Source organism: Coptis chinensis, chromosome 4 (genome assembly GCF_015680905.1).
Source record: "Coptis chinensis isolate HL-2020 chromosome 4, ASM1568090v1, whole genome shotgun sequence".
In the NCBI taxonomy this organism is placed as follows: Eukaryota; Viridiplantae; Streptophyta; class Magnoliopsida; order Ranunculales; family Ranunculaceae; genus Coptis; species Coptis chinensis.
The window spans coordinates 104,623,393-104,636,925 of NC_141459.1; the positions used below are offsets into that span (position 1 = coordinate 104,623,393).

Consider the following 13,533-nt stretch of genomic DNA (forward strand, 5'->3'; position numbering starts at 1 on the left):
GTGGCTCGGCGGGAATGATTAAGTTGAAATTCGATGTTGTGGTTAGTATAATACTAGCGGAAGAAATTCGAAGGAGTTCAGATGGAGCCTCGACATCGGGTTCTACTTTGAGTACCGAGAGCGAAGGGATGCACTTGCACAAGGGTCATGGTAGACCGAGAAATAAAAGGGGGAGAATGAACTATCGCGTGCCCCTAGAGATAAGCCTAGAGATGATAATATCATTGTCTGTTACAATTGTGGTTTGCCTGACCACTATAGTAACCGATTCCAAGCACCAAGGAATAACAACCACAAGAAGAATCAAGAAGCTAATGTAGTTGAAATGGAAGATGATGTCTTGATATGTTCGATGGAGAACAACAAGGAGTCATGGGTTTTAGATTTCGGTGCATCATTCCATGCGACCTCAAATCAAGAGTTATTTGAGAACTACACCAAAGGTGACCTAGCTTGGAAAGGTCTTCCTTGGTGATAACCAATCTTGTGCCATTGTTGGCAAAGGTGATGTTCGGGTCAAGTTGAAAGACAGAACATGGTTATTGATGGATGTTAGACATGCATGTTCCAGATTTAAGAAAGAATTTGATTTCGGTGGGGCAATTAGCTAGTGAAGGATTTATTACAATCTTCATGAGGGATACTTGGAAAGTCGTCTTTAAGGGTTCTCTAATAGTCGCTAAAGGCGATAAGGATGGTAATGTTTACATGACCGCACACGGGTGTGGGTCGAATGTCGTGACAAATGGCAAAGAGGATCCGAATGTTTTGCACCATAGACTTGGTCATATGAGTGAGAAAGAAATGCAAGTCCTTCACTCCACTGGTAAACTCCCGTTAGAGTTGACGAACTTTGATTTATGCGAGAATTGCATGATTGAAAAGCAGAGAAGGGTAAGTTTTTAGGAGATGGGTTGAACTTAGATAGCTATGAGTAAGCTTGAGTTGATTCATACAGATGTCTGGGAGCCATCTAATGTCTCTTCCCTTGGCGGGAAGTCATAACTTTGTGACCTTCATTGATGACCATACTAGAAAAGTGTGGATCTATTTCTTGAGACACAAGTCCGAGGTATTGGAAGTGTTCAAGACGTGGAAGACCATGGTTGAGAATGAGACAGGCTTCATAGTGAAGAAGTTGAGATCCGATAATGACATAGAGTATGTTGATTTAGGATTTGAGAAGTATTGTGCTTACAGTGGTATCAAAATGGAAAAGACTTTGTGAAAGACACCTAAGCAGAATGGGGTCGCAAAACGGATGATTAGAACACTGACAGATAGGGCTAGGTGTATGCGTACATTGGCAGGCTTACTTGAGCAATTCTGGGCAAAAAACGTTAGCACAGCAGCTTACATGATCAATCGATGACCGTTAATACCTTTGGATTTTAAGATTCCAGAGGAAGTGTGGAATGGGAAGGATGTGAACCTTTCCCATTTGAGAGTGTTTGGGTGTGTGTCATATGTGCACACTAGTGACCAAACTATGAGTAAGTTTGATGTCAAGTGTACTTTCATTGGATATGGCAATGATGATTTTGGTTATCGTTTTTGGGATGACCAAAACCGAAAAGTTATTCAAACAGAGATGTGTTCAATGAGATGGTTTTGTACCAAAGGCGGATCCAGGAATTTTAAGTTAGGGGGCTGTAGTTAAGTTAAACTAAAAAAAAATGTAACAATGTCACACCAAAAACTATATATGCATCATCTTCGTTTCATTTCCAACAAACATCATACCAAAAAGTAATAATTTTCATTATATTACTCAAAATGAACAAAAACAAATGTCTTCACATACTCACATCAATAGATCTTGTGAGTATATAAGCATGCAATCCGCAAGAAACTCGTCATCCATCTTAAAACATGACACTAGTGAAATCGTGACTTGCGCGGTGGTTTCTTATTAAATTCATCTATTACCAACTCTATATCGACTCCGTTAGCAAACTCCTTTTCGATGTATATAACCATGTAATCCGCAAAAAACTCGTCATCCATCTTGTTATGGAGTCGTGTTTTGACAAGTTTCATAGATGAAAAGGCTCGTTCAGCAGTCATTGTGGGGATAGAAAGAGTCAAGACAAGACTAATCACTCTATCAATCAAATGATAAATATTGACTTTCTTGTTTCAACTAAAGCTCAGCATAACTCAGAAATGGTAGACAATTTCTGAAAACAAGCAGGATGATGAGTCACATCAAGCTTATAATGTTGTAGTTGATGACTTCTCAAAATAAGTATCTCCTACTTCGTGAATTCTTCACAATAATATTTCTTGGCGAGCTTGCAAATATCATCAATATGAAAGTGCTTAAAAACATCTTTCGGGTCCAAAACCAAACTAAGAGAAAGAAGCTTTGTTATCTTCTCAGAGAATCTATTCTTCAACTCCACCAATTGGTAATCTATTACAGCATTGAAAATATCAACGCGGTAGTACTGCTCAACTGTAATACAATCATTCATTATTCTGTTGGCAAGAACGACGTGTACCTGTCATATGACTAGAGCTCATATTAGGAATATCAATGTCATGTTTCTTGCAAAAAGAAATCACATCCACAAGACAACTATCCCAACTTATTTCTCTCAACTCTTGAAAAAGCTCTTTCGTATTTGAGACTAAACCCATGACATTTAGAATGTCTTGAGACTTCACTTGCAAGGCTTTACATAGTACATTTGTGATTCCCATAGTCTTATGTATTAAATGAAATATAAAGACAAATTCAAAGTCTCTTATGGTAACATAAGAACCCTTGGCTTCTCTATACATGGTGTTACTAGACCCATTCTTCATGATGAGTTCAAGAACCGTACAAATTGAGAAGAATTGAACTATAATTTTTACCTTATGAGAATAATAAGAGTCGAAGAAGTGAAGAACCGAAGAAAGGAATAAGCAAATACTCCTAAGAGGCCAAGAGCAAAAAGAAGAACCGAAAGTTCAGAGTTACCCGAGAGTTTCAAATGTTTTGTTTGTTTAGTATTCTAATTTCTAACTTTCTAAGTGACTGGGCTTATGGGTTAAGTGTGTAGAGAACTAAGTGTAAAGTGTTTAAGTGTCTGGGCTTAATGAGTAAATGGGGCTAAGTTTGTTGGCCTTCAGTTTCTATTTTGTAACATTACTATTTTTTTAAGAAAGCTTGGGTCGGCTCCCCCCTCCCCCTGTTTTGTACAATGATAGAAATGAACAACCATGGAGCCGGTTACAGAGAGTAAAATTGAGTATGTTGGGTTGGAAGACTTTGATATGAGTCGAAGTGTTGTGGAAGTTCCACATTCAGATGATGATATTAGTGACCCAGATGAGGAGACTACGCCACCAAGTCCATCTCCACCTCGTGCACTAAGAAGGTTATCCAGGCATTGGAGTATCCTCCCTCCACCTATTTATTTACTAATGATGGTGAACCTCATTGTTATGATGCGGCATTGGAGGTTGGTGATGCTAGCAAGTGGGAGCTTGTTATGCATGACGAGACGAAGTCCCTCGTCTCTAGTGTTACTTGGGAGTTGGCCAAAGTACCCAATGACATGACTCTACAAAGCAAACGGGTATATCGAGTCAAGAAGGAACGACCATGATGGTTCCAAGAGATATACGGTAATGATATTCTCCTCAAATACTTTTCAGTCAGTGTTTAATATTGTTGTAGTGAAATGTTTAAATCTTAAGTAGTTAGATGTGCAGTGGAAATTGCTTACCTCCATTGTGACCATGTTGAGGAGGTTTACACGCGACAACGTTTGGGCTTCCTACGGAAGGATAGAGAAAATATGGTGCACAAGTTGAGAAAGAGCTTGCATGGTTTCCAACGAGCCCCTAGGTGGTGGTATATAGTTTGCACACACCCGGATATATCCCATGCAGTGGGAGTTACTTGGAGGTTTATGGCTAATCTTGGTAAACATCATTGAGAAAGCGGTGAAATGGATATTGTGTTATTCATTGAGTACCACAGAGACATGTCTATGTCATGGTAGGGGTGTTGTGAAGATGAAGTTGAAGTGTTTGGCTTTGTCAGGTCTTCTTGCTTGAAAACCATGTTGGATGAGCCGAGTGTTTTATTAGTAAATTGGATTTGGATGGAGTTGTTACAATTGAGATGTAATGTGCATGTATAATCTCGAAGGTTCCAAGTGCGAGATTGTTGGGTTATGGAACCGTCGAGCTTCGCTCCCATGTCCGACCAACATGCTTGAATGACGACCGTTCCGTGTCGTCGTTGAAACTCTATCACGATCTGAAGAAGTCGTTTGGAGGGAAAGCTACTGGAATTGATGCTTGAACGATTTGTAGAGGTTGGTTAGGGTATTTTCTCCTAAAATTGGTATACCCTTGCGACATGTCGAAGTTGGTCAAGAAAGCCTTGAGCGGTCTGCATAGGTCGGTTGGAATGAAAGCTATCGGATTTTCTTTACTCCAAACGACTTGTGAACATCGGCCAAAACCACCCCTATTTGAGATATTCCAGATTTTCGATGGTTTGTTGAAATTTCGCTCCAAAGCCCATTTTCTCATGAAATTTTCTCCCCACATATAAAAGAAATTTATAGTTAGGGTTGAGACAACTTTGAGAGATTCATTTTCAAGAGAATTGTGGGAGCTCTATTGAGCTAGGGTTTGAGTGAGGTTGCTTGTTTTTTTATTCTAGTTAACCCTTGTAAACTCTCCAATTAATCTTTATTATAAACGACTCTCGTGTGGACGTATGTAACATTTACCAAACCACCTTAAATTTTGTGTCTCTTTGCATTTACTTTTATATTTATTGCTTGCTGATTAAGTAGTAGTATTTATTGCTCTATTAAATTTGTTGTGATAACTACCAGAGTTTTGGGTGGGTGACTTTCTTGGTGTGAGCTCCAAGAGAAGTCATTTGGGATAGAGAGTAACTAGATTGAGGTGTGACTTCCTAGTGAATTCTCCCAACACAACACACGATCTAGACTCGACACCAACAATTCTAACTGAAGAGGTCGTGAATAATGTACCGCAGCCTAAATAAGATATAACCGAAACAAATATAAGATATTATAATTGAAATTTTGTAACTACAAATATATTACATATCATTTTTATAATTTTATTGTCAAATGGTTTTCTTGATAAAAAAAAAATTAAATATCAGCCGTGTCCACCACTCTGATTTTTTAGACCACATTGTGCCTTAATCTCCTTATCACTAGTGTCCAAATCGGACACTGATATGTACCCATGCAACACATCGGCAGTATTTGGTGATATAATCTAGTAAGAAATATCACTAGTTGTTTTATAATGAATTACAAATATTACAGTCAATTTGGGCTGGTTAATTAGGTGGTTCCTATATCTTTGCAGTTGCATAGCGTAATTACTTATCCTTTGTATGTAATTGATTGAGCAAAGAAGAAAAGAAAAAAGAATGGGAAAACCCTTGGGAATTAGTCATCGTAATAGTATTCAGTATATTTCACAATTCCTATCCTTCTATACATATTATCTCACAATATGTAGAGACATAATAATTTATTTAGAATAGTGGCTATACAGATTTTTTTACACTTACTATTGTGACTCACTATTTAGATAATATTAGTTTGCATTGCAATATACACGGACACGTATTTTTATATAAATCAATAATTAGGACTTTTGACATATCATTAGATTCAAATAGTATGTCAAATAAGTGGGTCGGAATAGCATTACTAATTTATTTAAGGGCTTAGGATTTATATGTTTAGAATAATCTTGTCGCTAGCTAGTTAAGATGATAATGAACTTCATAATTTCGACTCATGTGCAATACTAATTGTAGCACAACAACTAGATATATTTATATGGTGGTAGATGATTATCGTGTATCCGCATACGATTAATGTCAAGTTTGTGATATTATTTTTTGTTTTCATTATTCGGTAAACACATATAATGCCGTTTTTAGCTTTTAGAGCAGACTGTAGATGGAGAATGACAGAGCCAAAGAAGAAAACGACACATCATCCTAATCTAACGAGAATAAAATGAGGAGAAATGAGATGTAAGAAAAAGATTACAATGGACCCACCTGATCTCCAAAAAATACAAGACAACAAAATATCTCCTTATGAAAGACCACGTGGCAGAGGAAGGATGCTGACTGGGACATGTGGGACGAGCCCACGAGGAGTAGCCAGCACAAGTTGGGCAAATGAGAGAAGAGATCACATCAACAGCTTGGACCAACTCATGCATCGAGATTGAGACCTTAAAAGGTACTACAGAAGAAAATTCCTCACTACAGAGCAAAATATGATCTTCAGACTTTTATTGTCCATCCCCCTCAGTATTTTTTTTCCTCAATATATAAATACACAGCAAAAAATATTAGGCCGACCTATTTATTTGACCAACTATTTTGACTTAATGATGTATCAAAAATCATAATTATTAGTTATATAGAAATATGTGTCTGTGTGTATTGCAATATAAATTAACATTATTTAAATAATGAGTTATAATAATAGATTTAAAAAATAAATTTGCGTAACACTATTTTTTTATTAGTGTGCATGTTTTTTTTCTTTTTTTTATGAAAAAAACAAATCAGTCAAATATTTACAAATTTTTCAGTTTATTATACACCATTTAATTGACAATATCAAAGATTCTCAATAACAAGCAATGGGAAATTGAATGGAAGAAGATCCATGGTTTGCTATATTTTACTCTATCAATTCAGTAATTTAGTTACACATTTTTTAACTTGTTTTCACATTTCTGAAAACGTGGTGCCTTTTATTGGACGTGGATATGAAGATAGTGAAACTTTTGTTGTCACCAATCAAAAATTTCTCTTATTCTAAGTTCTGACAACCTATCCATTGACCACATAGTGCCATGTGTCCGGGCCCCACGAACCCACATCCCAAACAGGTTTCCACTAATCCACTATTCATGAGGCTTGTACTGCTTTTGGATTTGGACCCCACACTCTAAAATCCAGGTTATGAAATTAAGTTGGTCAGATCAGTGACCCACTGACCCGACTCCACATTTAATTTTGGATCCTGCCCATACACCATTACCATTTGGGCATTTACATGTATATATTTTACTGAAATTATCGGAAAAAAAAAGTGTATTTTACTGCTGTAAAAAGAGGAAGGGTCGTTACCGAAAAAAGGATTAAAAACAAGAAGGTTCAAAGTCTTACCATAATTATTGGAATTCTGAATTTTTCAAAAACTGGCATTTTAAAAAGTATTCGGGTATATTCTGAGCATATATCGAAATTTTCAATATTTCAACTCTTAATATAAAATTACAAAAAATAAAAATTTCAAAAACTGAAATATTTAGTAAAATTTTGAGATTCCGTTCGAAATCATGAAATATGAGTCTGACACCGTTACACCCTTACAAAGTTACAATCATACCTGCATTGGGTATTTGGGGATGCCCCAGAGCGGCACCAGCTTAGGCGGCTGTGTATCCAAACCTGGGTTGGTTTTAGCACTCAGCACCCACGACATTGTAGGTCAAATAGAACCACATGATAATTACTGTTACAATGCTTTGATAATTACTGTTTCATGGTAATACTTCCATCCCCCTTAAATTGACATGCTTAGTAGAATAGTAGTGCTATATATTAATATGTTCATTTACAGCATCACGTAACATATAACTATGAATCATGTGATGACACGATATCTTTCTAAGTAGATTAATTAAAAGTAACAATGGGCATGTTTATTTTGTAACTTTTATAGTATGAATGAGTTGAAATAAGAGCATTTCTTTTAGACATTGGTTTTTGTACTTTGTGGCCTAATTATATGGTTGTAAAGCTCTTAAACACTGCACGTACAAAACTGTATGAACACACGTAGAGTTGGACATCAACACAGAGTTGGATAGTCATGGGGAAGCCAACTTGGGGTGTTGATGAGAGAGGGAAGGAGGGAGGCATGTGAATGGAACCTGGGCTTCCCATAGAGACTCTCCTTTTCATGTAAAAGAGAAGTAGGTATTTGGCTTTGCAAATGGTTATTTTAAGAGCATTGATATGAGTAGAACGAGCATGCCAACTTTGTAATGGCCACACCAAGCCAATTCTTAAACAAAGTTCCGAATGCAAAAAACCAGAAAGGATATGGGTGATTATAAATGTGATAGTTCATACTATATAGAACTAATATCTATTCATGATATGATAGGGATGCGCGATTTATTATCCCTATCTTGTTGTTCATCTTTGGAAAGCCGATGATCATTTCCCCAGCTAGCTTGGGGTCCTCTTCGAGGTAATATTTGTATTGATTACACTTTTTAGGATTGGAGGCGATCACATTCCTTTTCTTTTTCTTTTCTTTTACTTTTATACGAATATACTAAAAGGTTTTGAGAAACTTTCATAATGGTCGGTTGTACTTGCAACTAAGGCAAGCGTGTTTTTCATCGTCTTACAAATGCCGTCTAGCTAATAGGGTTAAGTCACGCGTAAAAGAAAAAGTTAATTAGTTGATCATACCATTAGGGAGTCATAATTAAACTTCCTAGAAACTAAGTCCTCAATAATTACTTCGAGGCTATATATGGTGAACTTGAAACAAGAGCTGATCGAGTCACCTAGCTTTAGAAATATTTTATAGATATATGCCATCTATATATGCTCTGTGAATGTAGCTGGATGACAATAGAATCAAGGCAGGATATATTTATGTTATCCATGCCTTAACCTAGCCCTTTGTTAAGTAAGTTCACGATTATTTGCGTTTTAAACTCAAAATTTTGAAGTATTTTGGAAATCAATATTAAACGGATAAAGTTCGGATTTGAAAATAATTCGGTCAAAAAATTTGGAATTTTCAAAAAAATTATAAAATCTTTTCTTACAAAAATTCTTATTTGTGATATGATGAGATGTGAATTTTAAAAGGAATTTTGATTTTTTTTTTCATTGTTAAAAATGTTTGTTTTAGTTAAAACACTTAATACAAGTAATTTCATATGGTTTTTGACCATTTTTTTTTTTGGTGAAATGAATGCGGTTTATATCTACAAATTTTTACACGAACAACTGTTTAGACGAATATTGCTTGTACTGCAAATATTTGATATAATTTTTTCACAATTTTTTTGAAATTGAAATTGAATTATACCCAACCCGTTCTGAATAATTCCCGTCCCCGAAACTTACTAACTAGGACCTAGCCACTCGAGCGCGTGTAAAAAATGGAAATCTTTCGTTGTTATTAAAGCTGCTCCGCGTAGCATAATGCATGCATAACCTAAACTCAGTTCACTTTGTATAGACCTATATGGTGTTTGATTGGACAGGGAATAATTTCCACGGAAAATACACCTTTCAATAGAAATTTTTGCGAAAATAGACGCAGAAAACGGGACTTTTGCGAATTCTCAAGAGCTTCCACGAACGAAAAAAATTCCCTTTCATGTTCCTGTGTGATTGAAATGTGTCTATTTTAAAATGTCACTGTTGACTAATTAATTACTCACTATATTCACTTGTATAATTAGTAGAAACCAAGAAATCGTACCCGAATATGTGAGAGATTTATACAACACGTTTCCATTAATACTGGTAATTAATTTCATTAAGATTGGCAATTGTACCCCCATAACCCCGTTAATATCAGATCTGTTGAGTTTATGAGTGATCAATTATTTCCTCCTTGTTTATTAGGAAAAACACACATAAAAATTGATATTGGAACTTTGGAAGTCACTTTTGTTGATTACTCCAACGCGATTTCTGTTATTAACACAAACACTCTAGCTTATAAGAAGTGTGCCACATGGGGAGATTCTTATTTCCCATAAATGTAAGGTATATATTTAGGGTACCCTATATTTATTATGACAAACATATAAAGTTTTCTCCAAGTATTGAATTGATTAGCATCATTATTTTTGTTTTCATTACTGCAAACTTTTTAGTATATTTTCTGAACTTTGAACCCACCTCCTAAAGGTCTATTTAAAAAAACAAAATAAGAGTTTCCTTAATCGGTCTAACCATTTCTTTCATAGTCAATCGAAAGAAAGGAGAGGAATGAATTTTAAATATAGAGTTGCACAACATATTAAAATATAATTTTGGAATCAATTCATGATTAGAAGGGGGCCCAAAAAGATTTCAACAAGTTCACTAGCTAGAGGGGGAACCTTTGAGCAATCCTCGCTTTCTCCTTCTTCTCTTGTTATATACAGAAATCTATACTCATTGCACCCACAACCTAAATTTTTAACGACCACTAATTGTGATTCTTTCCACTTAAAAATTGGTTCATCAATGGCTAACTCTCTTTTCCCATAAAAATAATTTGATTGCCTCAACAGTCAACATTCTCTATTGGACTATGAAGGCCAATAAAATCGTCGCTAGTTGAAGCACAATAAAAACATTTCGGCTGTGAAACTCTTACTATTATGCCGTTAATTTCAAAATTCTAGTTCATTTGACACTGATCAATATGGGGTGGTTTCCAACGAGTGAACTACATGCTTTTGCAAGATGGGGTACTGAAATAACCCTATGCTGGGCTCCAGCCCATGATGAAAATGGTAATTGAATCACATTGCATAAAATGATCAATCAGTTGATTTCAGTTCAACAAAGGGTACAGAAGGAGAATCTACAAAGACTACAACGATGTCCCACAAAAACTAGACTGGGAAAAGGGACGCAACCTAAGACTTGGAGTACAGGATAGGTGAGCTACATACATCATTAGTTCTAAACTCCTCATATTAGCTATGAAAGTTACCTAACAAACATTGATACCATATCTTTAATGTAGTTTTCTAAGTTTATGGGAAGCAAATGCCTCCCCAACTTGAAGGGTAAAGCACATGGCATGATGAAGTTGAGAACCTTAATACCTGAAGCCTACATGGATATGTGCATCATTTGCGCTACCAAGCACATTTGTCTACGTGTATATATTTCGATTTGTATTCTTTAAGCTTCACTTTGACTCACTAATGACTAACCTCGCATTATTATTAATACTCATTAGCTATTTAAGACATAAACAAGTTATTAGACAATTAGTAGTGACTACTGATGACAATTAGTAGTGACTACTGATAATACTTTAATTTAGTAACATTAGTTAGTTCGGATAAATCATTGAAGATGTTTTGAATGTTGCGATTTTGCTGGCAGTTGCTTGTCACATGACACAGTAGGAGAACCTAAAACCTTACCAAAAGTGATCAGTAGGGAGATTTCAGTCGGATTATAGTAAGGGAAGTCATTTGGTCGGAGACTTGTAGTCAAATCTTTCTAGTCAAAATATTCTCAATTCATTAAATACCATCTTCACTCTATTGTAAGTGCATGTTAAAAGAGTTTTTGGAGGTACGCACATGGATTTGTGAAAAAATATATCTAATAAGAAGTGCAAAATTCAGTGGTACTAAACTAACATACAAGTAACTATTATAATACTAGTCTGGTGATGAACTAGCCAATTTTAACTTAAAATCTCAGCCATGTTCCACAATTAGCCAGTCTCCACTCTCCAGACTCCAGTAATTGCAAATAATATATAGCAATCAATATGGTGAAGTCTGAAAATGATCAGCATTCAAATTGTACACATACACTTTCCTGTGGTTTGAATTAGAGAATTCCATAGTTACGAATTTGTTTCGGCATCTAATGTAGTTATGGTTTACATGTACGAAAATTCAAAGCATAATGGCACTCGTACATAAAAATGCAAATAATATAACTGACTTACAAGAAGAAGTCTGGAGTAAAAGTAGGATTATCTATCGAAAAAAACAAATGACGATGTAAATTTTACTTCATAATTGGTATTAAGTTACTCTTAGTTCTTTGTTAAATCGACAGATTTCGCTTAAGAAAGAAATGATGATGTAAATTTATTCTTCTTTGATAATTACAAGGTAGAGAAACATGGGAATATGGAATAACTGGGGATAAAATATGTTGTGATTAAATCACAAGACCGGTTTCTCTATAACCGGGTCCAGAGATTGATCTATGTAACACACATACATTTCGTATTTCGGAGCACACACACATCTCAGAGCATACACACACACTTCGGATTCGGATCAACAGCGAAATACTCGGTTATATAAATCACTGTACCGGTTGTACAGATCTCGAGTCCTTAAATCATCAAACACTAAATGTGGGTGACCTCATTCTTTTGTAATTTGTAAATTTCATGCCTAGTGGACCAATTCCCAAAGACTAGATTCGGTTAATGAGGTCGGTATTGACGGTTAGTTGAATGAGATTTGAAGCTATTCCCATCCTTTTAGAAGTCTGAAAACTGTCAACTCATCCAAATACCATGTTAGGGGATTGCACCTGGCACAACCGGAACCTCGCATGTGGCACAAAGTCTTACAACATCCATAGTGTACTTGATTTTCAAATTAGTATCTCCTCATCTCTTTAACCAAGACGCCGCCCATTCCACGCTTTTGAGTTTTGAGCACAACACCTAGTCTCTCAAAGTGTGAGTCCTAGTTTCCTCTTGGGGTTGAGAGATTAGGAGAAAGAGTGTTGAGAGAATACAAATCCCAAGTTTGTTACAATTATAAATGATAATTAAAGATGAAACGTGGTCGTTCTTAATGAAATGTGTTTTCGAGCTTTAGAGGTCCCCCCTCATTTCTCGCAAACAATTTCCTATGCTAATCACATGTATGGAATTTTAGAGGTAGCAAATGTGTTTGATTAGTTTATCTTCCTCAGTTTAGCGATTTTTTTTTCTTCATCATGCCAAGGGTGAAATTGATGTTGCCAAGGCTCCAATTGACCAAAATGTATGGTTCATCTTCCTTTAATTTTTAATCTTGCTAAAGAGTGAACAAAGTTACAAAGAGAGTATCTCAGTCTACAAATCTGGTAACAACATTTCCCCTTTGGTTGAAGAGGAACTTTCTGTTTAATATGATTTGAAACTAGCGTGATGCACCATATATTGCTAAAGCACACCATAATTAACCTGACTTTTTAAATTAAACCAACATCTTTTTTCCCACTGAATACTCTTGATCAAATATTAAATTAAATTATTCAATGCCTTTAAAAATAGACTATTTAGTCTTTTCAGTTTTTACTTTCATTTATATATCATTAAGTTATATTACACTGACATAGGAACATAGGAGATTTGTGTAAATTCAAGTCGAAAACCAAATCAAGGTAGCGTTATCATTGATACCGCAATAAACCATCGTTCTCTCTATCTCCCAAACCCACCAATTCAGGGAGATCAGCATGAACTCCCAACATTCAGTGAGGCTCATTAATTAGGTTCTTGATGTTAATAGTCATGTGAGTGAATATTCGAAACCTTCGTTTTATCGATAACTCATATTTGGATAACATTACTTGGTGTAAGTTGCACCATCAAGATTTGATCGTATATGAATGTTGCCACTTTACTAGCATGATGATGACCAAGGTCGACACCCGCGGCCTGCCTACATTGTGAAGATTTGTTTTTACTTGAAACTACAATATTTGTTTAAGCC

General features: G+C 35.7%; 1 protein-coding gene across 1 annotated transcript; it reads right to left on the reverse strand.

Moving 5' to 3' along the window:
* Nucleotides 1–2,255: 2,255 nt before the first annotated feature.
* Nucleotides 2,256–2,706, reverse strand: LOC147506542 (uncharacterized). Its single transcript, XM_086605787.1, has 2 exons — nt 2,505–2,706; nt 2,256–2,458 (listed from the first exon to the last, which is right to left on the reverse strand). Exons 1-2 carry the CDS (start codon nt 2,704–2,706, stop codon nt 2,256–2,258), a joined length of 405 nt encoding a protein of 134 aa, XP_086461913.1.
* Nucleotides 2,707–13,533: the final 10,827 nt, after the last annotated feature.

Bases quoted from the DNA above. Each gene is read 5' to 3' on its own strand.
- LOC147506542 (XM_086605787.1), bottom strand. From the start codon at position 2,706: ATGGGAATCACAAATGTACTATGTAAAGCCTTGCAAGTGAAGTCTCAA. The intron at 2,459-2,504 runs GTACACGTCGTT...ATTGTATTACAG, and splicing joins GAGCTCTAGTCATATGACAG to TTGAGCAGTACTACCGCGTT.